Source organism: Anneissia japonica, unplaced genomic scaffold (genome assembly GCF_011630105.1).
Source record: "Anneissia japonica isolate Jap-2015-1 unplaced genomic scaffold, ASM1163010v1 scaffold287943_len491860_cov182, whole genome shotgun sequence".
In the NCBI taxonomy this organism is placed as follows: domain Eukaryota; kingdom Metazoa; phylum Echinodermata; class Crinoidea; order Comatulida; family Comatulidae; genus Anneissia; species Anneissia japonica.
This window is the reverse complement of record NW_022736938.1, coordinates 81,687-108,651: the sequence shown is the minus strand read 5'-3', so window position 1 is coordinate 108,651 and position 26,965 is coordinate 81,687. Positions and strand designations below refer to the sequence as shown.

Sequence of the window (26,965 nt, the reverse complement as noted above, 5' to 3'; positions counted from 1 at the left end):
GCTTAAAATATCTACCACAAATAAATTCTCCATTGCTAATTAAACTGCAAAGTTTGTAAAAAAAAGAATTGATGTTACCAACTTACAAATGTTTGTTTCTTTAATATATTTTTACAGCCATTTAAAAATTATGAAATCTTTTCCTTTTAATAAATCGGAAGCTATGATAACACCTACCTACTTATTATGAAATGTTTTATATCAATATCAATTATTAATTTTTTTTCCAAATTTTCTCTATGAATTTGTAAAAAACAACACTGTTTAATGATGCAGATGATCATGCTTTATCTTGTTTTTCTCAACATGAACAAAAACAGAAATACAACTTGCTATAAATAACATCGTTGGATTTGACAAATTTATTTGTCTACTATAATGCATTGTAGTACCTCATTTATCTGCCTCAAGCTGGAAACTTACTACACCCAACCGTGATACCATACCATACAGAACGCAACGCAACGACCTCTGCGCTACGAATTGTTTTTAATGACCATCCGTTTATACTGCCACCGACAATCAGTAGACGGTGCCGCGTCGTCTAGCGCTCACAAATTGCGGAGTTTGGGTCGCTGTACGACGAAGCGAGTACTGCCTTAGTCATCGAGAGAAACGCCTCAATGAATTTCACAATTCAAATAAATTAGACCTACGGTATTTTAAGAAAGAATATTACCAAACAGTAAACTAGATTACACAAGATTTTGTTTAAAAAATGATATAAATAAATTATACCTTATAGTAATAATTAATAAGTGATATCCAACATTTTTGACATCCATTTTTTGAATTATTTTTTTAAGCATTCATATATTTTAAGGCTTGTCCATTATATGTAATAAAATACAAGATATTTATTATTGTTGTTTAACGTTATAGTTATTTATTATATCCAGGTTATGAGGTACAGACCTCCACATTCTCAATACAAATGTCATGGGTGAACATGTCAGTCAACGCAAGTCGACGACTTCAACGTGCAGCAGAGTACATTGAAATCAATAAGACATAAATTTATCATCACGTTGATATTGTTCCTAGAACTCTTGTGTTGAGTTTCACGCGACAATCTAGCGTGTACATTCTCCTAGCATTCAGAGACAGCATTGACGTAAACAAAAAGCTCATTAAAATGTTAAAGATTGTGACTAGAGAAGATAAAAACTTCTTTTCAAAACAAATGATTCTAGGATAATGAACTGAATCCCTGGGAATAGTCTAATTGTTCAGGCCCCAAGGGGGGGGGGGTTTATGGTTTGGGCAATCCCCTTTTCTAACAGACCCCCTCTTTTCTGGAGAAATCCCCCTCCCTCGAATTTTCCCAAACGAGTCCTCCAACGCAACTAATGCACTACAGACCCACCTAGACTCAGACTGAATGTTTTTCTGCAGTCATTTTTTATAGTCAAATTTTTATGGAGAGCACAAAATGCAAAGTTAATAATTGAAAGTCAACCCAATAGAAACTGAAAACCAGAAAAACATGTAAGCGCTACACACTCAGCAGTGACTTACCTAGGAGTATTGAATTGGGGGAGGGGAGGGGGAGAGGGAAATGATGGGGGGAGACACAAATGTGAAATGCTAATACTTGATAATTAACAATGAAGAAATTTTAAGGTTGCACTTAATAAAATATCAGGAGCCTAGTCTACTTATGTCATGACATTTGTGCAGGAGTGGGCATAAAAATGCGTCGGAGGGCGAAACAAATTTTTTTTATTTAACTTGGATGGAGGAGGTAACAAAGTTTCGTGTATTACTTTCATACTTATCCAAGAATATTTTTAATCAATGGGCATAATTACATGGCCAATACAAAAATTCATAACCAACAGGTGTTTGGACATTCAAACAGAGAATCATTATTCAAAGTCCTGATAATTACATACAACGTACTACATGGTTCAACTCCATCCTATATTTCTAACCTCATCTACTGTGGTAGATGCCTTAGAGCTTACCTAACCTTGCATGTTCCAGCATGTCAATTAAAAACGTATGGCGAAAGGTTGTTTCACGTAGCAGCACCAAAACTCTGAAACAGCTTACCTTCTAGTGTGAGGGAAGCACCCACCCTCGCTCTTTTCAAGAAAAGCTTGAAGACAGTCAGTACCTGCTATTAATTTCAAATATTCATACTTTTTTGTGTTCTTGTGCTCTTTATCATTAGTTCTTGCTTTTCTAGTATTATTTAAAGCTTGACTTGATAGGTGCCTTAAGCCAGTTCTCCACTAGGAGACTGGTTGCGCATTTTTCCGCTTCGCAAAAACCCGATAGAAATGTGAATGCGTATGAACTGACACTTTCGATTCACCTAGTGGAAAACCCGCTTTACACCATGAGAGCATCTGTGAATTATGTGCTGCCCAACCATTGCTTGTCAATGATCTTAAACTGCAGGCGAATGATGCAGTGACGCTTGGTTTTTCTTGTCATTCTGTTCACTCTGTATTCAAATAGTTTCTTGGTTACAATAGCTTGCTTTTTTTTAATAATTTTTATCATCTTTTTAAGCGCATTGAGACTTCATTATAATGTATATATTAAGTCCCGCTATATTACATTATGAACTTCCGATAAATTTGATTACGTCAGCATCACAAACGCATAAACACACGTGTGAAGGCCATTGTAAAGGTTCATTGTTTGGTTCAGCATAGGAACCACATTTGGTAGAGGAAATAATAAGAAAATCATATCTTTTGTGAATGCACATAGTAAACAGTACAATGCCAGATATACATTTAGAGGAAGCGTGTTGAATAAATAAACAGCCAGAAAGCTGGGGCAAACTGCAACAATCCACAGCAAAGATATTTAGTGCATGGAACATGCTAAAAAAGGGAACATACCAGACACTAAAAACTAGGACAAATTGTACTTAATGGAAGATACTTTAGAGAAATTTATAGGAAGCATGTTAAAAAATGTAACACAAACATCAGGACGGTAAAAGCTAGGACAGATTATACAATGCAGCATTTTTAGGGAACATTACACGGAGACACAGGGAAGAGTAGAGATCATAAATTTACAAACACCATGTATTTATAGATAACCTTAATGTGAATATTCATGAGACATTCATTAATCTTTCAAATTAGTTGATTTACTGTCATATTTTATTAACAAAGCCAACGGAGAAGAAACATTAATAATTCAAAATCAATCAAGTTATAAATTTTATCAGCAGTGCAGATCATTAATTCCAATGATGCAAGACTACATCGGGCAAAATTAAAGAAACTAGATACGAATCCTATCGCAATTACGTGGATGCTCATGTAAACAGTCTTAGCGTTCAAGTTTGTGATTGTGATGGCACTCGGGATTGTGATCACAATCACAGCGGCCCGTGTAAACAGGGTATTAGACCTCTCTCAAATATTGAATTTCAATCTTGACTGGCAGCAAAACTGAAAATCAATATCGACTATGAAGAAAATGCTATTAGCCACCTATAACCATACGAGTACAAGCACATAAATATGTACCGTAGTTTCGCTAGTATACAGTTGTGGCTTGGATTTTCAACCTTCAGGTCACAAGGTTCCACACTCACTGTACAAGTCACTTATGTCCTTGGGGAGACACTTTATCTATGATTGAACCCAAGAGTACAACCGGGTTCTCGTAGGATGTTGTGACATTGATTAATACTAGTTTTGAGCACTAGTACTGTATATGCGCACAACTAGATATACTCCCCAGGGAGTAGAGAAGGTTGCACTTATGTGCTGGTTGGCTATTATGTTATCCAGTGACCGGAGGGTTGCACATGCCTTTGACCATTGATTTGGAATTGACACTATACAAAAATACTACAGTAGCATTATTATTTGTTGCTATTATTAATATTATCATTATCATTATTATTATTATTATTATTATTATTATTATTATTATTATTATTTTAGGCAGTGCTTGCACTCTCCACCCATACATACAGTATGGCTACAAAATTAAAAGCACAAAGTGACAAGTTACATTTAGCTTATAATGAAATAACATTCTCAACATCAAATATTTGTGAAGGACAAATCCACTTTAAGTCCAGAATAGTTCAATGAACTCATCATACAAAATGTCAATAGCGTGCCTTGGAAAAAATTCAACCAACATTCCATCGTTGTCTCTATGAAATGTTATGATTCACTTGGCTTAGGGTGGGCAAAAATCAATTTCATGAGTATTTTACATTCTGCCTTAATAAAACCTGCTTTCAAAAGTCTGTTGTAAAAATATCCTCTTCCCCTGGGCTTTTGCATCAGGTGGAGTCTACTAACCACAATGCTAGTTATGTTTGACCTCCACGTTTGACCTATTTATTATATCTTCCAAAATATCCCCAGGTATAATCTTACTTAGGCCAAGTAACAAAAAATACTTGTTTCCCGTCCGGGGTTTTTCAAAAAGTTGGTGAGGGAGGCACTTGTTATTTGTTATTTTTGTACGCGTGTCAAAAAATACTTAAATACGCGTCCTGTCTTGATAGTAGTGCATACAGTCACACACATAAAGAGTCGTACAGTAAAGCATCCAGAGGACATGACAACAAATATAAACACACAAGGTACAGTATGAAATTCATTAATTTATTTTTATTGAAAAAAAAATCAAAAATACCCTATATATTTTATAGTAACTGTTAATCTGATTTGCTTGTGTTTTCTGTTTTCAGGCATTTTTGGTTTTAGGCAAGATATCACATCACAAGACAAGTATATTATTTAAATTAATCATTGGATCATAAAGATACAACCAGTACCTACAGATTTAGAAAGATTAACGCCAGTATTTAGCCATGTTATACAAGCCAATAATTGTTTACATTATAATTAATAATAATCAGCTATTTTCATTGTACACTTATTTGTTCGATAAACAAATAATGTATTCTTGATTCTTGTCATTCCTATATTGCAAACATTCACGTCATAATAATAAAAAAACACTATCCATATTTTGTATTCCTATTCTTGTCGCTGTTTTTAAGGTTTCAGTATCTGGGATAGCTTTCCTGTGCCTCCTTCGAGGTACCAACACTCACTTCAATCTGCAAAAAAATAAAAAATAAAACATTTGTGACAATTTTGCATTTCATTTCATTTATTTTGAAAGGTAGAAAGTAAAGTCAAATCCTCAGTGGCACCAAGAGTCCGGGCCATAAGGGGAATGTGCCCCGGGTTAGATGGGTCTGTACCTATTCCAAATATAGGCCCTAGTCAGGTTTCCTATATAATAATTAATATAGGCCTAGTTAGGCGGTCTAGTAGTAGTAGCCCTACGCTAGGCCTAGCCTAAAAGTACTACTACTACTACTAGGCCAGAAGTGACTCACCGTTTCATTGTCGTACAAAACTGCTCCTCTGCTGAGTTTATAGCACCATAGAATCGTTCATTAAACAATGGTCATCGCTTTCATCAAATGTTTTGGCCCACAAACATCGGAGAACTGCATTAGAGTCGGTTCAACTTTAGAAATAGTTTGTTTTACTGTCATGTTGTCTCTAGATAGCCTCGTTTTCAGTTGCGGTTACGATTGCTTCCGTGCGAAATTGCGTTTTTAAACTTCGAAACGTGTCAAAATCGACCTATAGTAACCACACAATTTTCGTGCTTGAGCGGTTTTTAGCGTTGCTTGAGTCTAGAAAATGCGTCATATATCGTCATTTCGCGTTTTCAGACTAACAAAAAACACCAAAAAAACGAAATTTCGAAAAATAACAAATAAATCGACGCGGGCCCAAAAATCGACGTGCGCGGGGACGGGAAACAAGTAATTTTTGTTACTTGGCCTTACAATACCTTCTTATGTAAATAATACCAGTATTGCAAAAGTTACTACTTACAAAGTTTGAGAAAAACTCTTTTATGACAATTTTTTTTGTATGGGATGGACTGGTAGTTTGGAACATTTAAATATTAAAGATTAAACGTTAATCGAGTGGTGTGTGAACTTGTACGCAGCATAGTGAATACCAGTATTATCGCGCAACCACCGGTGTACAATAATACAGCAACAGACCCCAGATTAGCGTACAGTACACCACTGAGTTACGACAGTCATGCATCCATGATTCTGAAGTCGGCCAGGATTTGACCAATCACAGTAAGTATAGATATAAACTAGAAAAAAAATTTGCAATTATGAATACAAATATTTCGCGCTGGATAACGATGTTATGCTATAAATTTAGCATTAGTCTACAACAAAACTGTTAGTCGGGTATAGTTGAGTCTTAAGCCATTTTCACAGAGGTTCTGGCAATATTGCGGTAATAATACTGTAACATTTACCAAATATAAAAAACAGAAACTTAAAACTTCAAAAAATCAACAGATAGAAAATACATAAAACTTTTATGCATTTTCAATTTATTTTTATAGTATTCTGGAAAAATATGAATACCAATAATCGTGCACCCCACAGTAAAATAGATGCCTTCCCCATAGAAATATGGAGGATAAACATAACAGGAAAGACAAGAAAATTGACTACTGGTTAAGTACAATAATTGTAATAATAATAATTGGGTTAAGTGCTGTAAGACAGAATCCATTGTGTTGTGTTGGCGTCAATTTTAATTTATCAGACAACATACTAACTAAAGCATATGGTGAAGCAGAAAAACAATTAAACAAACTCCCTCTAGCAACAATGACGATAAACATTTGAGAAAACATATGTTTACCTATTCAAAAGAACATTATTTTTTGCACTGATTAATTAAGCTTATGAGAATATTAATTGTTTAGGCAAGCCTGGAAAAAGTGCATGACTGCATAACGAATCCCTGCACAACAGGTGATCTGATACATTGCACATGTATAAAAAAAAAAAAAATATTAACCAACCCAAAATAATTCAAATATATTTCAATAAGGCTACATTTAATTTAAATAAAAAACTTGATACATTTAGGATTTCAGCCCTACAATACCATTTTATCAACGAAAATGTTATGTATTATATCTGTCTCTTATACACATCTGAGTGGGGGAGGGGGAGGGAAGGGAGTGGGAGGTGTGCACTTATTAATATTCGTCACTGCCATAATTATTTTATAGATTTCTTGATACATTTAACTAATCAGAGTATCCTAGAAGAATGGGGAGAAGATAGTCATATCCCATAGATATTCTGTGAGAATGCTGTCCCAGACATTTCAGCCATGCCTAGAATTTGCTATGAGTTCCTACTGCACTAATATTTTTAAAAATTTATGGCCACATAAATTAGTTATAGATCATTCAATTTCAGTTGGTCTGTATGACTACTTTTTTTCCCGCAAACTTTTAGACCGACTACACAATAGTTTAATCTCGGTCTTTTTGCATTTAGTTAAGTTAAACATTTTATATCTAAATTGTGTTTTTTTTTTTCTTTATGCCTTCTTTTAAGTTTACTTCATTGCCTGTAAAGATGGTTCATTTGGATGCACCGCTTTTTTTTGTTGTGTATGCCACCAATCTTATTATTATATACTACAGGATCTTATAATTATTCATTCTGATTGTCCGAAATATATCAATTTTAATTCCTCTCCATAATCCCATAATTTATCTTAATAAGCAGTTTTTCATTGACATGGTACCACTTTTGACATTTGTTTGTCTTTAACTTTTAATTCTAAATTTATTTTATATGTTGCTTTTGTTTGATAAACAGGTTTGTGATTTTTATTGACCTGTTTGAATTTTTATCAATTACGTTACTTAATTTTCTCGGTTTTGTTTTGCATTAAGTTAAACATATTATTTCTAATTGTGTTTCTTTTTACGCCTACTTTTAAATTTACTTCACTGTCTTTAATAAAAATTGTTAATTTGGATGCACCACTATTATTGTTGTGTGTGCCACCGATCTTAAGGTGTTATTCCTAATAAATTGATTGATTAATTAATACAGTTAGGAAATTTTAACTCACTGACCCCCTTATGTACAGATGCATAAGTTGGGAAGAGCTAGGCACCTATGTTATGCAACATGTATTATTTCAGTGTATTTTACCCACTCTGATGCTTATTTCTATTGGTCTTAATTAAGTCAAGTCAAGTGCCTGTCACGTCCATGAGGTGTGTGTATTTTTGTTGCCTTCATAAAGAAAAAAGTCCCATCCTTTGCTTTTGCACATGATCTGTTCCTCTTTAAAATGAAAAAATCTTACATCTTCAATTGACCAAAAACTAACTACAGGCTAATGTCCTATTAAGCAAATAGCGCCCTCTAGGAGAACATTAAAAAAAATGATACTCACAGAGAGCACAGATTTCTAGACACAATTCATGGTGTGAGAGATTTTGTGACAATTAGCGATCGAAAAGCTGTGGCTGTACTCTGTCACAACATATTAGTGTAAATATGGTAAAAACAAAGCCAGTAACTAAATGCGCATAAACGCAATGCAACATGGCTGGCATACTGATGACACAGAAAAAAAACTATTTTTTAATAGTGGAAAAAAAAGAAAAGAACTATGAATTTTTTTAAAATATAAAATTATTATAGTTCTAAGGACCCTATAGGATATAGAAGCCTTAAGGAGCTATTACTTTCTTCAACAATTGCCTTCAGCCTGGCGGGCTTAGGTCAATTTGTTCCGAAATAACTTGACAAAAAATGTCCGTTCACCCTGTTTTATATATATTTAGGCTAATCAAAATGCTGGTCGCTGTGTCTAGTTGCTCAGTGATCAATATATTAACTGCACGTGTGCATTAGAATTGCATGTATGAGAAAGGTTTGCTTGTAGTACAGTAATGATATCTTTGCAACTCTTTGCGATACTGTACCATGAAGATGAATAAATTGATAGTTTGGTTAATGAAGATTATTAGGTAGGCCACATGCAGGTAGACATATTGTTAAATGTATTGTGAACATTATTATGAATAATTTCTACATTACCTCCTCTTTTCAATTCTTATATAAGTCAGTCACCTTGTTATCTAATAAACATGCTTAATTCGTGTTTAACCTGCGGAGTACAGCGAGATTTTTTAGGTTTGCTGTGTGTGTTCAGAGCATGGCCTAGCAACAAAATTGTTCAATGCGATGTAAAACAACTCCAGCTTTGAGTTTTTTCCACACGAGACACAAAAATTTGATATCTATATAATATATCAAATTAGTACCTGCTCAAGGATAAGAACGTGCAGTGAAACTGATGACGTTACGACTAACATAATAAACTATGTTATACAAGTATATTTAAAATTATGGAATGGACAGTATAATATGATAAAAGTAATTTAATATGAGAAAAGTAATAAATTCTAAATTTAGAATGACAAAAATTCAATAAAAAAATTTTTTTTAATCTACCGAGCATTTCACTGGTTTATTTGTGTAATCATCAATAATGAATGCTAGAAGTTTCAGTTTTGCACTATTATATTTTAAATCAAATATATTACTAAAATTATTTGAAGATATTGTCCCTGTTTTATACTGTACATCATTATATAGAAGCCATGGATCTAAATGTTTAAATAAAGGTACATGACTAAGGTATCATTGTACAAAAGAGTAGGGGGGTTAAAATGGCAGACTCCCAAGTTACCCTAAAACCGAGGGTTTCCCCAATTTTTTATTCCTCTCCACGCTTCCACGAAGTTTCGAAATTTTCCCCGAATATTTAGAACTTTGCTTGTAAAATTTAAAAGTAAGCTATTTTCAAATGTAAACAACATTTTCTCCTAATAATCACCAGCTTATTTACAATTAACAACTTCTAGACTTACAGCGATACAAAGTCGCCAAAAACAAAAGCTTAATTCGTTTGCCTTTTGTTTGCTAAATATCAGCTAATAAACAGCTAGGGTAGTGCAGTGGACAGTCGTCAGCCCAGCACAATCAGGGTTGGGCCTGGTAGATGAATAAACAAAAGACTTACTTTGCTAGCCATACTAGTGCATAGAATGACTAATATTTAACAAATTTATCAAGCAACACTTTCATCTAAGTGTTTATGGGCCTGTTTCTACTGGAAAGAATAATCGATTAAAAATCGCTTTTTCGAAAAATCGCTTTTATTCTCGCAGTAGAAACGGGACCAGTTTGAAAAAAGCGATTTAAAAAAATTGATTAAAAACATGCAATGGATAGCATGTTTGAACGGCAAATAACTGATTTTGGCTGTGCACCTTTTAGTTGCAACAAGAAAAAAAGCGATTATCAGGTGAAATGTGACGTCCAGGTCAATCACTGCAAAGACGTATTAGGCGCGAACTTTCAAACAAATTTTTCCTCTTGTTCATGTCCAAGGAACACAAGCTAAAAACGTCAACAAACATGTGGAGCGATGAATTTGTTTCGTAATTATTTTGTGGGGAGTATATTGGGCCTAGGCCTCTCCGCTCTTCTGGGCCTACCGTTGTCCTCGTTTGGTCGCTCGTTCATTGTGCCGATGAACACAACCAAAAACATTTGCCTTCTCGCCTCACACCGTATCTTACTCCTCGTCATCATGACAGAAATGAGAAAGATACTATCCTATACAGTTAGGAAAACGTGTTGTATAAACAAAATGATCCGAAATTTCCATCACAAAAACCGATTTTCGAAAAATAAAAAATGCAGTTGCAACGCGAGCAGGCTGGCTGGTACTCATTAAAAAAAAAACGGTTTAAAAAATCGATTATTTTGTGTTTATCACATATATTATTTCTAACATTCTACAGAACCTCAAGCTAAAACTGGGCATTTATAATGATTATTATTATTACTGTCCATTAGTAAACATTAGAATGGAACAGTACGAAGGGAAATATGCTTCAAGGACTGCATCGATCAATAATGAGTGATTAGTTTAGAATTGTATGTCAAAATTAATCAGCTTTTCTCATTTTTTTATGAAAGTTTTTCAAACAATTTATTTTTTATCTGATTTATAGCTAATGATTTTTAAAATGTATAAAAGACACTATGAATGAGCTATGTATTATATAGGTAGTACAGAACATGCTATGTGTATGAAATTACTATGAAATGTGTCTGAATCTATATGCCATACAATAGTTCAATGGGTCTAAGGGCGTGTTTCTGCTGAATAACGCCAAAAACACAAATTCCTTCTGGACGCGTTTCTAGTGAAAAAGTGCAACTAATAAAAACATGGTAATGCAAGCATTGGCAGATGGGCGGAGCTTAAATGAAGGTCACCAACGGATGTTGAAGCTGACCTTACTTCTTGCGAGCTACAGCACATCCTGCGAAAGAAGCCCGAAAGAAGTAAACAACACACCACGAAAGTATGAAAAATGTATGGTATGATCTTCAAGCATGTCAAAATTAAACCATCATTAAACCATATTGGTTTAATTTTTTTCTTCGTCCTGAATTTCTCGCGGACAAACAATTAAACCAATGAAGAGGTCAATTTGGGTCACCGACGGGCCATGACTAACACGGTGCTGTGTTGCAGCTGAAAAGTGTACCACAAAACACATGTTTTCTGAACGCGAACCCTATAACGAATGCGTGTAAAAACACGCATTTTTAGGACGTATTCCTAACCGTGTTTTCGTTTTGTGGCCTGTTTCTACAGGGGAAAAGACACATGTTTTTTAATAACCATTTAAAAACACATGTTTTTTGCTCAGCATAAACAGACCCTAAGCCTACCTGAGGTACAGGCCCACCTTAACCTTTACATACCAGTGCTTCCCAGAGCAAAAGACCAGATGAATTTGTGATTCTTCAGAATAAAAAAAATTTTAAATAAAAAGAAAATTTTTAATTTGATTTTTCTCCCCCCCCCCCCATTTTTTAGGTAGCAGTATGTACCTTTAGTATATTAAATAATTGAAAGTTTAATTGAAAATTAGTGAGTATTTCTTTGCATAATTTCGCATGCCATACTATATAGGTACCTGGAAAAATTCAGCTTTTGACTACAACGTTGCCTATCTTTATTTTAATTAAGAGAATTTGTACAAAATACAGTAAACACAACGATAGTTAATGATAATAATGTCATGTTTGGTGATTACAGTGCACCCAGGGAATCACAGAATCAAATTTCAAATTGTATACAGTTTTGATATTGGAATTATGACATCGCATAAAGTAGTGGCAAGAGGACACAAATTAATTGCAGATATAATCAAAAGTAGACCTCACCATGAAAAATCTATTAAATACCAGCAGGAGTATATTTTAAAATTTAAAATATACCAATGAAAATTAATAGTACTACTACACAGTGTAAGCAAAAAATGACTGATAATTTTTGTTGGGTCATAAAAATGTGAAGATAATGATAGTGATATTACATTAAGATGAAGTTGATGATAATGATGATAAAACTAATGATGATTTCTATGACAATGAAACTGATAATGCTACTATAATGATGATAGCAATGATAAGATAAAAATTGACAAAGATGATGACAAATGACAATGATCGTGATTTAAATAAATGATAATGACCAGAAATTGCAAATTGCAAGTGAAGTGCTGCGAAGTACAACTGCATATAAATGTTCTTCGAACAAAATTATTTATATGCGAGTCAAGTGAAAATAATGAATAATAAAAATATAACAAATAATATGAGACACGACCCATTGTCTATATTAGAACACTTCTCATTGGGTTAACAAAGTCGTAATTTTTCATTTTTGTCAAAAAGTGTCTATAGTGGTGAATTATGGTTTAGGTTTTTTTTAATAAAGTTTCAAAAAATTTCTATGTACGTGGAAAATGTAGTTGATTACCAAAGGTTACAATTTTTATTTTGAAGACTGCATGGTCTAGGAAGTGTACATTTTTTTATGGGGTAAGTTTCCAAGGGCGGGTTTTCTAGGGGTGAGTTGACTGCCAAAGAGTGTTGCCAAAGTGCGAGCCAGCGTGTTATTTGATCACAAGTGCGAGACATATCACAAGTGTGAGACAGCGAGCCATGATGTCACGACAATAGATAGAGACGTTAACGAGTTGTGCGAGGTATCGGCTGAGATTTGTGGAGTACAATTCAAAAAACAACTACTAATAATGAATTATTGTGATGTTAAATAGACAATGTTAGCTATCAAAGAGCGACGTTGTTTTTCATTGGGACCTTCGTCCCTTCAAGGCTAGGCCTATACCATCCTAGCTAGTCTAGGCCTAGAGTAGGATAAGGCTAGCGCGACAACGGACGTTGGTACGTGTCTGTCTCTTATACACATCTAGATGTGTATAAGAGACCCGGCAGAACGAAAGAAGGAAACTCCGCTTTTCAGTCGTCTTAGGCCCTTGTTTTTTTGACAAACAATGACCTTTCAGAGGTCAAATTGCTGTCAAGAATATGAATTGGCTGCTTCGCAGCAATAAAAATGATGGTTACATTTTAGCATGCAATATGTTAATTATACAGAAATATTAAAACAAAACACATCAGCCCTATAATTTCAAATCCATATCAATGGAAGATATGTTTACAATTATATATAATTATATTGTTATATTTTTTAAATTATTTTTCCATATTATAATATATGTACAGTAATGCAAGCACAATAAATTTGCCTATATCTGTGTCTGAATCTATGAATGTACAGCAACGGAGGTATTAATATTAGTATTTAGTATTAAGTACATTCTGTATTTGGATGATGTAGGCCTACTGTTAACGTAATGAGATAATTTGAGCAAAGTTATGATAAGCGTATGCGATTAAAATACAATGAACACTCTGTGCAGAATGAAGATCTCTCAGAGTCTGCTGTGAAAAGGCAACATGCTACACAAGATCTCTACCCGAGGCTAGATGTTCACTGATTACCTCAAAGTGCAATCAAGCATATCATTACCTCTGATTTCAGATGTGTGGCCCGATAGAATTAATATTTGCAAATAATGCTAGATAAAAATATATTGGTCAAGGGGTGCTCAGACATGATTAGATATTGAATAAAACATCAATTTTATGATTGTTGCATATGAAATCTCCATTAACATTTTACTAATGTCAAGCTCTTTAAATATTCAGTAATATGAATGCTTCATTTCATAAGTAAGATCCATCCTTGGTAATTTCTGAATGGATCATTCCATTATGTAAAATGGGTAAATTTTTGTTTTGGAAGAAATGACAGACACATTTAGTTTAATATGGTTTAATTGTGAATGTGGAAAACGGATCTAAATGTAATTACAATTTCGTATGTCAAGCGTTAATAAACGAGGTTTATGGAGATGAAAAGAACAGAGATGTTCCAGAATTACACCATTGACTGAGACAAAAGAGAAGAATCATTACCATATTATCGCAAAATAATTTATATTTTTCAATGAGGAACAAATGGTATGCATTTTAATGGTAAGGCTTTTAACAGTAGTCAATTTCTACAAAAGATATATTCATGGAATTATGTTACCAATATAATTTAATTTTGTTTAAAAGCCCTCTGAAAATACATTAATTTTAGCAATAAAACTTTGCTAGCAGGCATACTCAGTGTGATCATCATGTTCGTGTCAAGATGTGACCTTCCAAAATTAGAAACAAAAGCCTCATTGCCTTTGTTACACTATATTATAATCATTATAAACTAATTGAAATATTTTCATTTTGATAAAATTTATCTAGTTTTTCTATGCAAAGGAACAACACTCACTGAGTTTATACATTAACACTGATCTAGGTAGGTGGGTTTCTATGGCTGGTAGGTCTACATTAATTATATCTTTAACATACTTGGAACTCGTGGCCTGAATAGTGGCCGGCTCTGACAAAACCCAATGTTTGTAGGTTTTGGTATTTTCAAAATGTGCATGAATTCCTCTTTAAACTTTTTATTTGACAAATATTTGTTGAGTATAATTAGAAAAGTTATTCTAATTATTAAATTCATTGGATATTAGCCATGTAGGTTTTGATAAAATAGCTTCCAAAGATTCCAAAATCAATAGTTTAACATTTGGATTGGTATTTAAAAAATAATTTTAATATACATACTTTTCAGTTAGATTTAGTGATTGAAATTTTGCAGAAATGTTCTTCAATGTATCGTTTTTTTTTCATGGATTGCAAAAACCTGAAATCATCCAAAGTTCTGATTATCAGATGTTTGGTTTGTTAGACTGAAATCGGAAATTGCAACAAATGTAGAGTTTCGCCGGCAGCCAGCCAATTAGTGGAATCGGATTCAAACTTGGACAAGCAAAAACACATAGACCTCCTTGTAGTAGCAAAAGATGACAGAAAGGCAGACAAACCCAGGCTTAATTTACTACAAGTAAAATTTTGCCCAGACTCAGTGGTCTTATTTTTTCCCCAATTTCAGGCTCAAAATGTTCATCATCTTTTTTTTTAATTCTACCTTTCCTTCAGGGCTAGAAATTTTTGGCGTCGGGCGATAACAAATGTTTTGGGTATCGCCCTGTTTGGCGACCCTTACTATTTTGGATTGGTGAAAAAATAACCAACTACTTTTAACCATTTTGGCGAAGGCTTAAAATCATTTAAAAGTTTCAAATACTTGCTAAAATACATCGTTTCTTTTTTCGCCCGAGCTCCATTTTTCGCCAATCCATCATAGCCATGCAAAGTTTATTTGTGTTGCTGTATTTTGTTATTCGTTATTTTAACGCGGTGGATGCAGAGCAGTGGCTGTATGACGACGACTATTATGAAGGTGAATCACATCATGTATGACGATTACATGAAGGAACTATATTCACGACAGCCAGCTGGCTGGAAGTGTACCCTTTGGGCGCAAACTAGTGACAAAGTATACCTAAAGGCAGCCGACCATCGGGTACCTAACGACTTCCGAGCTTGTTTATCCATGGAGCACTACCTATGCTTAGGCCTAGGATCAAGGTCTATGCATGCGATGGTGGTAGAAATGTCACTCATAATTATTTAATCAATGATTTCGTGTTCTCGCCTGATATGTAAAATACATTTAAGTAATGCGTGTAATATTTTAAGAATGCACCACGTGGGTTGCTCTGTTACACGGTGTAGGTACTAGAGCAGAGTGACGGCAGTAGGCACCTAGGCCTAGTAGTAGCAGTTTAATCTGTCAAGGCTAGGCCTAGCCTACTACTAGGCCTAGGCTACTGTAGGTCCAGATCGAAAGTCCTTGATCACTGCAGTGAAAAATTGGGGCCTATTTCTAGACGATCAGACCCAAGCCAATTTTGAATAATCCTTTATGTCCTGATACATAATTATGCTGAAAATGCATAAAATACAGATTTTCTGGAGACACTATAATTGTTCCACTAACACCCAAAAGTAGGCTTTTCTCAATGCTCCACGACCTCCTCCCCCCCACCCACCCCGATATCGTTCTAAACTAAAAGAGAATACTTTATGCCTAGGCCTTTGTAATTTTTTCAACTTTTGTGTGATATTTAGAAAACTTTTGAATTACTGTACCTCGTTGTGTGCTAAAAATAATAATTTGCTATCAAATAATGTTTTGCCAATCTCTATGTGGTCTAAAATCACATTTTTAAAACTCTTGGGTCGATCGTGAATAATACAATGGATTTTTTCTCAGACTAATGATTTTGGTTAAAGACAGATTCAATTGGCTAAAAATAATTATTACACCAATGTCATCTTGCTGGTTTTTGATTGTTTTTTTCGTAAAATTATATTTCGGACCGTAAAAAAAATAGGACCAGTATAACCTTGGAAGGGTCAGTATTATTTTTTCCTTACTGGCCCTGCTGGCCACTATGGTTTTGAGGTTAATTTTCAACCCTGTTCCTTCCATTTTTGTGCGCACGATATCTCAAATTTGCCGCGAGCAAGGCAAATGCGCGCTTCAACGAACATTTGGCTTAGCCTGGAATAGTCACAATAAGGTTTTCAATGTGCTCAGTCATACGTGACATCATCTACGCGCAATTATGTGTTTTTACATTATCGATCATACCAGACTAACCAATTAACATTTCGAAATTAAGTGAGCATTAACTTCAGGTTAATGTTAAATGTAATGTACCCTAATTTTACGTGTGTGCTTCATAACACGCGTGTACGTGTGCGTCAAAATTTTAAAATGCTCGAAATCACCTTTTGACTAAAGGAGAGCACGTTTCAGGCCATTCTGAGTATTTCAACATTTTTCATTTTTATGCACGCAGTTCGTACGGAAGCTGGATATTTCGTTTTTTTACATGTTTTGGGTTCCTGACACTGTATTCACATATTTCCATTCTATTTTTGGTAATCTTAGGGCCAATGGCAATGTTCTACGTGCATATAACATATGAATTCTTGTGCATGTTTTTGTCGACATAAAGCGAAAATAGGCCAAAAGTATGCCTATTTTTAATCAATTATAGTGCCCTAGGATGATCGGTGACCCCCAATTTTTATTACATATTCTGAAAGCACATGAGTTGTAGATATGATGTTTTAGATCATAATGGCTGATCGGACATTGTGACGTCATCATATTGCCATCTGAATTCGAAGGAAGTGATTTTTATCTGCGACGTCATTTTGGAAAATACGCATTTGAGCGTATCTCGCTTATCCTTGATCGATCGTCTCCAAACTTTGAGTATGTTATAGCTTAGACAATTCTCTTTCATATATGTGACTTCCTTTTATATTTTGATGATGTCATCATGGTCAAAATAAATGTTTTTTTCTGACCCCCCCCCCTAATCTTTCTTTCCTCAAAACATTGATGACCCCATATCATCCTAACCAGCTGTCATTTCTGAATCATATTTAATGGGCATTAACTTCACGCTAAGGTAAAATGTCATGTACCTTAAGTTTTGTGCGCGCGTCTTAACGTGCGCGTACGTGTGCATCAAAATGTATATATGCTTAAAATTATGAATATATTTAATCAGTTATAGCTCCTTAAAATGAAAGGTGACCCCCCAATTTTTATTACATATTCTGAAAGCACGAGTTGTAGATATGATTTTATAGATCATTATGGCTGATCTGTCATTGTGACGTCATCATATTGACATCTGAATTCAAAAAATTGAATTTTTATATGATAAATATTATAAATGATAAGACGTCCCTCACCAACAAGCGTTTGCCAATGAGAGTTGATACATATATCTCATATCAAGAGTCAAAATTTTGTGATATTTTTATGCGCACGTGCGTAATGACGTGAGCGTACACATGAGTAAATCTTTTAACATGCTCCTAATTCTTTTATAAACAACTGAATTAGAGTATACTTTAGCCCATTTTCAGCATTTAAAAATTTTTTAATCCACACCGTGCGCACTTCCTGAGGGGCAAAGTGTGGCGGATCACCTAACTCGTCCGCAGTGACGAGTTCAAATCTAGTTTTGTTCTTAATTTTACAAACTTCTTGAACATACAAAATTATTATTGTACTGCAGTATACCGTACTACTGTACTGTATATAGAGGGTATTACATAGTCACACCTACAACAAATAAGGTACAGATAAGATTTGTTGATTTCTCTAAATTGTTCATAAATAAAAATCTCATTTGACATTTTACCTCAGCCTCAATTTGTTCTTATTCTGTTCTTAATTTTTAAGTATTTCTGCATTTCATTTAAAATGTGTTCTTATAAAAAAAACGTGCATAATGTATGCAACACTGAGTTGTTCAAGCGATTACGATTTTTAAGTATCAACGGTTATAAAATAGATACTTAAAGCAATAATAAAACACATGTTAAGATCATGGCCTATAAAAATCAGATATAAAACATAGCCTTGGATGATAAACATAGACACAAAAAAAATAATAAAGTGTAAGTAAATTTACAGTTAATGCTTACCTCTTCATAAAATTCCAACTGCGGTACAGGGGATTCAAAGATAGTCTCACAAAAATCCTTAAACATTAGAAATCCTATAAAAAAATATATATATATTTAATGATTCGAACCAATACCCTAGAGACTTGAATATTCTAAATCTGGACCAACTTGAAATAAAGCTTGCAATGGCTTTCCAAACTTGGCTACCTGCCAACGCCAGTCGGTAAAGCACTAAGACCAAACTCGTAGGAATGCTTATAAAAATAATGGGCTGTCCTTGCTTATGTCAATTATTTCATTAAATAGAATTTTAAAAACAATTTAAAATATCGAGTTTTTACACAATATATTCTTAAAATCATACATCTGTTAAGAAAAGGTATTATTTATCATTAATATTTTAGGCTTGAGGTATTCAAGATTGTGAAACAATAAATATTTGTGTATATTTTGTGCCTGCAGGTAAAATATGGCATGTCTTTAGCATATTGTACCCCACAAATGTCAGGTTAATATGTGCTACGTGCGAAACAGAACACATACAGATATTTTAACACTTTGCAAGCGAAATCAAACAGCATGGGACTAGAGCAGGTGGGGCAAGGATACATAACAGAAAAAATGAAATACAATAATACATAAAAATAATAACATAAATTCTGATACAAATTGAAACTGTACTGTCTCTTGAAAATGAGAACAAAATAATTTTGAAATTAAATTGCTTATGTTGCAGTGACATACAAATCATGAACTTGAGCATAAACATTAATTGAATTATAAACGTGTATCCTGATTTTTTTGGTTAAACATAATAAAAGCATTTCCAGTGAATGGAAGTTAATCATATTTATGTTACTTCAAAAGAGCAAGTTAATTTCAAAAATGATATTTATTATATTTTTGGGTATATTTCATGAAACAAACACATCCTTGATTTTGGCCATACATTCAAACATTAAAGAATTTTGCTATAATGTTTTTAATAATTAATGTAATTAATTGATCATTTCAAAGAAACAAAAATGTTGAAACAATTGATTTCTAAAATTATCTTACCTAGCTTCTGATTAAATATCTTGTCAAATGATATTTTTCCTCTTTCTTCAAGATATTTATACATAACACTACGAACGCTGTAAAGATAAAAACGACAAAGTTAAATGAATTATTCCCTCTTGTGAAGGCAGCATGTGAAGGCAGCAAAAACTTTGAAATATAATCACTTTAAATATACGGTCTTTGAAGATATATAAACAATTTTTTAGGATAAGAATTATATTTCCCCCTTTTCTTAGAATATTTCAACCCAACACTTCTCATGATCAAATAACTTAATCTGAAATTATCGCTAATGAACAAATTATCCAAACAAATTCCCATACTGTGAAGAAAGTTTAAATCTTTTGTTCAAAGAATATTTTGTATCATCTCATGGAGATGATTCTTCTCTGGATAAAACAATAATGACCCATACTTGCTCTGTAGTACTATCTGTAGGTAGGAGTATTTTTAGGTGTGAATGACACCAAGGATAACCCACAAAGTCCGAAGACTTGTTTCCAGTGGGGTCTTTCTGGTGGTGAATTGGGCAGCACACAGGGGAGACAATCCCCTACTCTTTTTGGAAGAGTGTACAGTACTGTATTCTTCAACATGCACATGGGCCATGTTGCACAAAGGACTAACGGCTTTAAAAGTCCCATTTTTATTTATTTATTTATTTATTTATTCTCAATATTTTACCAGGGTGGCCCAATCAGTCAAAAAAACTGGTCTTCCTTGGGGCCCTGGGTACAAAATATTTTTAGACAACAAAAACTTAACTAAAAATTTACACATTCACGTATATACAATAAAAGATAATTAATCTTACAATAATGACGACTTAAAGTTGCTTTTAAAAACATTTAAATTACTTGATGACTTTGTTACACCATTTAAAGTGTTGAGCAGATTTGCACCTTGCCATTTAAAAGAATGCTTATAATATTCAGTTTTACATTTGTCAAGTGATTTGCAACTATTTCTTGTAAAGTGATTACGATTTTCATTAGTAAGTTTGAAATATGATTTAAGGTATTCGGGCACATTGTCATTTAAACACTTGAATACTAAAGATGACCGTTTTAGGTGAAATATATCACTTAAATGTAACCAACCAAGTGACATAAACATTTCTTTAGAGAGTGTTAGAATATTTGAATTTAATATTAATCTTGCACCATGTTTTTGGAGTCAATTTGTCAAAATCATTATCAAAGCATCTTGACCACACAGTACTACTGTATTCAAAATGTGGTTGAACAAGTGAAAGGTAAAGTTGGTTTAAAGTAGATTGGTTAATAAAAGGTTTTAGACGCTTTAGGATTGAAAGAGTTGCAAACACTTTTTTAGATACAGACTTAACATGATCATGCCAAGATAATTGATCGTTAATAATTACACCAAGGCATTTATAGTTGTAAACTCTTCTAATTCATTCCATTTACATCAATTTTAAAGTTTCTCATCCGAAAGACGGTGCTCTATCTTAACTTGTATTTCAGCCCTCCAGCTGAAATATACGGAGAGCAGCGATGGGAATTGAACTCAGGGACGTAGCCAGGATTTTTAAAGGGGGGGAGCCCTTATGCGAATTACGTAGGACCCCGGTGGGGTCAAGGGGGTGAATTCCCCTGTGAAGTAGCGCACTCTAAACGTTCTTAGGACTGTTAGAGAGGATAAAGTGAAAATTGCAATAGACGCATTATAAATAAGCGCGCAAAAAAAATTATATAATAAATCAACAGTGGCAGATTCAGGAATTCAAAAGAGAGGTGAAAGAGGGAGGGACTTTCACAGACCGAGGAACCAACCACCTCAGCCCCACCAAACAAAGCTTAAAAACATTGTCTTTGAGTATGTACTTTAGATAGGCCTACTTCAAAAACGTGATTCCACAACCACCTCAGCCCCACCATGGCTGGGGCCGAGGTGAGAAAATTTAAGGAAATAGTACCTCGAGATGGCCGGAAATGACACTTTCATATAGTAAAATTCATCATCATCACATCACCATTATAGTCAAAATGAAACGCCAACAAATTTCTCATGATCTTTTATCAAGGATCTACTTAATATCCAGCACAACTCAGGCCTAACTATAGCTTACTAAGCTTCAACTATATATACTATAATAATTATGATCAACAAACTTTTTTTTCGCATTTAGCACAATTTTCTTCACTTTGTATTGCTATTAATATTAATATCAATTATTACTATCGTCATCATCATCATCATCATTATTATTATTACTATTAGTAGTAGTATAATTAAATAAAAATTTAAAGAAACTTGCAAAAGGATAAAAATGAAATTGAACCATAGTATCGCATTTCTATCTTAATAGACCTGGCCTGAGATTTATGGATTTATGCCTATGTGTTCTATTAGGCCTAATTATAACGTGTACTGATGCATATTTACATGTTTTAGAAGTATTCATTTTGAGTGATCCTAGGAAAGAATTTGTATTGGCTCAAGAATAAGCTTTAAAATTTTAACACTGTGTACAAAGGGGGGGGGGGGGGGGGGGGGGGGGAGCTGCGGCTGGATACGTCCCTGATTGAACTAGGGACCTAGATCTTCACAGTTCAATGCACACACAGTGGCTACCACCATTGTAACCGCCAGTTCTTCATAACCAAAAGGGAATGAACTACAGTATATAATTTTAGTAACTGTTCCTGCATCATTGATTTTAATAGCTATAGTTACCTTTGAAACACTGTAAATATTTGTAAACCTATTTCCTATACATTTAGTTTTGCTACACTGTTGTACATAGGTAGCAGTAGGATCCCCTTCTCAATTAAAAGGCAATTTTTCAGCACTTTTTTTTAGAAAGCATTGTAAAAAAAATCACCTAGTGTAAGCTACTTATTCAAGTAATACCCTGGGCTTTCCCCTGAGGAAAGGGTTGTACAAAAATTTGAGCATAAAGTGGGATGGGGGGGGGTAGGCTTGGGCTTATACCCGAGGTAGTCTTATACCCATGGAACTATGGTACATCTCTAATAATTTATTTTGTTATGGAAATAAATTGAACAGGGATTGATTCTGTAAAGAACCCTAGGAACCAAGGAACTACTGAACATAAAACATTTCTTTTAAATGAAGAGAAAAAGAGCTCAATTACACTTAGGATTATGTTCACACACACGGCGTAAGGCTGGCTTAACATACACCCCCGCATACGCCTTTGTGTGTGGACTAGGCAGTGGCATTACTTACTTTCCTATGCTCTCTATATTGAAATGTAAAAGGGTTTTTTTCCATTACATTTTACGAAGTTTACAATGTATGGTGTGTTGATTGTCTTTTATAATATATTTTAAACTACTTAGACTATCTATAAAAACCTGCAACACTAACAATTAACATCTTGATGAGATTTGATTGACAGATAAACTGACTAATCAGCGAGCGTCATTTAGTCAGGTGATCAAAAACTTTTTCTCAAACATTTTAATTTCCTTAGACAGCTGGTTGTCAACACGAAACATACATGAGACTAGGCCTAGATGTCTATACTTGATAGATACTCAGATTTACACGAGCAGTGCGCATCAGTGACTTGGCATTTGCTGACGAGTTGACTGAATGCGGCTTTTCCCTCTTCCTTTGGGAGCAAAATACAGAGGCTTTTACAACAATTTCCCTGCCTGTTCCATGAAATAGATTAACACTATGAATATATGATTCATTTGCATACCGCCTACCCTTAATTCTTTTTCTCAAAGAAGGTTGTAGCAAAGAAAATGTTCGCCAACTCGGTAAGTCTAGCCTCCATTGTCTAAGGTTTTCGTGACATTGTGGGCGGGGCTTCACATCTTGTCGAAATGTCAATTGTTGCACAATGCTAGCTAAGAAATCAGAAGTTAAATTGTTCATTAAAAATATAGTAATCATATAAGTTCACTTCCAACAATTCACAGATTCAGAAGTTTTAATGATGCACTGTATATATTTTACTACAGTTAAGAACCCATACAATGTAAAACTGAAAACTACATTATTCCCCTCATAGTTTAACGCCAACATTAATAAAGCAAACGCCATATGTGTGAACATTTTTGAATTTTATTCCGTGGATTAGCTTACTCCGGCGTAAGCTACATCGGTCTTATGCTGTGTGTGTATGTGTGTGAACATATCCTTTTAATAGTTACTTCGGGTCAGGACCGCCTCAGGCGGTGTAAACAATCAAGAATTTTTGAGCCGGCCCAAAGCCTACCTAAATTTAGTCTGACTTTAAAATCCACTCAGGTACCGCAATGTGGTAAATGGTCCAAATCTTCTTATCTGAACATAAACCAAACTTGGGTCAGCAAGGCCGCTATGATATCAGTCAATTTTGACATCTTATAGGCCTACCATTGTTTCACATAAAAATCATATGCGAAAGAGGAAATGTGAATGTTCACAATGCAAACCTGAGCCAACATAAAATACTAACCGCGAAGGGAACGGTCGTTTTCAGTCAGTCGTAGTTAAGGTGGCAATGGGCCAATATAATAAGTGTGATTGGGCTTAAAGAGAGTTAGGCCTAGAGAAAAAGTGACATTTGCAGGATGCAACTAAAATACTATAGGTATTCAGCTCAACATTGTGGGTGCACATCATCGTCTCAGTCTCGTTCATGTCAGCGAAAGTACATTTTTGTTTGGTGATTTTTTAGATTGACTACCTCCTTGTTGAGGGGATTCTTTTAATTATGGAAGATGCTACAAAAATGCAGGAGCCTCAGAATTAACTACTGTATGTTGACCTTGTGTAACCTGTCAAGAGCCTGTCTGTTGACCTTCATTTTATTCATAGATGCCACAAGAGGTACAATCTAGAACAGGATGTTAAAGTTCAACACAAAAACCTTTCATTTATTTATCTATAGATCTCTTACACAAAACATAACAGTTAATGAATGGAATTGACCACAACAGTATCAAAGGTAATTAGGACATGTTAAATCCCAATTCAAAAGGTGATCCAGTTACAAAACTCCCACACTATGATAAATAAAGGGTGTAAAATATATAAAAAATGCAGGGCCTATAGAATCAGTTAAATTGAGCATTAAAAACCACAGCCATAGCCAGGACTGCCATTGGGGAAGGGGAAGATGAGTACATGGGTGGGTGAAAACGGACCAATTAGGATATGAATGATGGTCTAGAACCCCTCCCCTAACAGGGTAAGGGGCCGAGCCGGTTGGACCGGAACTTTGGTATTATAGGGTGTAAAGATTTAAGATTCTTTTTAAATTTTATTACAGAAAATAACAGATTTTATAATATATTCAGCATGTTTTTACAGCCTGGTACATTTTATTGGACACAAGAAAATTTTATAAGCATCCGTAAATTCTCGAATAGAAGCCAAATGGGCTTAATCTCGAGAAGCTCATCTCAAATTGAAGAACCTCTCTTTAGTTTGCAAAATTAGCCTCGAAAAGAAGCCCATGGACTAGCCAAGCTGCGTCTTGTTGGAGGCTCACACTTTGTAAAGAATAAAACCGTTAACATCCAGCTTACTTGGTGTCTGGCTCATTCATTGAAGTCCGAACTCATCTAGTAACATCCATAGAGAGTTTTGAAGTCCGAACTCAACTAGTACTGTCTCTTTTACACATCTAGATGTGTATAAGAGACAGGAGCCGCATCATCATCAGTAGTGTGCAGCCTCATCATCAGCTAGCCGACCAGACTCATCCCACATCACGCGCAGCGAAGATTGTATCTTTTCATGTGCCAATTTTCCCTAGGCCACAGTATCTATAATAAATTTTTTTTTAAAGCCTGTGGTATATATATCCTTGTAGGTTATATGGTTGTAGGTTATATGGTTTCCGTCCTAACGTACTTTATTTCGTATATCCCCCATAATTTCGTCCCTCTACCTGTACACGTATATCATCTGTGTAGGCCTACGCTGGCTGAGCGTGAATCCGCTAATTCATTTTGCATTTGTTGCTAGGTTACGTACTTCGTTGTTAGTATTGCTAGGCCTAGGCTCGCTATAGTTATGGCGCCGGGTAAAATTCCTCGATGGCAGGGCCCCTTTCAAGTTGTTAATGTGAGTGAGGATGGTGTTGTCTACAAACTGCAAGCGGTTAATGGCAAAATATATCCTAGAAAGATACACTACAATCGTCTTAAGGCATACATTGAACCATCTGTTATCAAGCAGCCTGTTGCTAGGACATACGTATTGCCACTTAACTCTACCAACTGTCAACCTTTGAATGAGGAAGCTGTATCACCCTTGCGTGTTACTAGAACTGGCAGAAAAGTGAAGCCACCTTCCAGATTCCTGGAATAACTGCGAATGTATGACTATATGTCAGCACCACTTACACATGTAGTGTATTACATGAATTTACAGTTACAGTTACAAAAAAAAAAAAAAAAACAGGAAAAAAAAACCAGAACGAACAAACACAGAACAGAAACAGAGGGACAACCAGAAACAACAGTACCACAACAACAAAGCGACAGCATGCGCAGGGGAGCGTACCGGTCGCGCGCGTAATTTTTTTACGCATATGGTTATAGAAGTTAGGATTTGTTTTTTTCCAGGTTTTAGTGTTAGTGGCATGAGGGTCTTTTCTCCTTGTTTATGGGGAATTGAAATGCGCGCGCGTAATTTTTTTACGCAGATGTTATAACAGTTAGGATTTTGTTTTTCTTTTGGTTCTAGTTTAGCTGGTGTTTGGGCCATTCCTTGCTTGCGCGATTGTTGAATTGATTCTGATAAACTTAATAATTTTCACCGAGCATGTTGTTTGATGGACACCACCGCGATATGAAACTACACTATTATTACTACACTAAAACGAACCTTAACATTTTTTTTCTCTTGCCCTCCAAAAGTGTTTTTGGAACAAAATTAGGGCTTAACCGGAGAAAAATCATGTTTCTGTCAGTTTCCAAGTACTGTACCATTACAACAGGCTCTATGATAATTACAGAATACTCTAATTAGATAAGCAAGCTATTTAGCCAAATACACATTTCAATTATATAGGTCTTCCTTGAAAAGGTCAGAAAACAGCCAATTTGTGGCGACAGCATGGAGAACCAACCTGACTGCTAATATTAATAAAACAGTTATTAAAGAAATATGCAGAGCTGCTGATACAAGATGCAAATTCACCACTACTTCCAATCAAGCCTACATCTATAT

General features: G+C 34.6%; 1 protein-coding gene across 4 annotated transcripts in view; it reads right to left on the bottom strand.

The window, feature by feature from the left end:
- Nucleotides 1–26,965, bottom strand: part of LOC117116954 (beta-adrenergic receptor kinase 2-like) — a 118,820-nt gene that overhangs the window by 78,571 nt on the left and 13,284 nt on the right. For all 4 annotated transcript variants that reach the window (XR_004446842.1, XM_033261098.1, XM_033261101.1 and 1 more), the window contains exons 2-3: nt 19,796–19,872; nt 18,755–18,828 (exon numbers count right to left, since the gene is read on the bottom strand). Coding sequence is in view for 3 of the 4 variants with exons in the window: in XM_033261098.1 (XP_033116989.1) it covers nt 18,755–18,828; nt 19,796–19,872 (151 nt within the window). In the remaining variant the exon portion in view is untranslated. The remainder of the gene's footprint in view (nt 1–18,754; nt 18,829–19,795; nt 19,873–26,965) is intronic.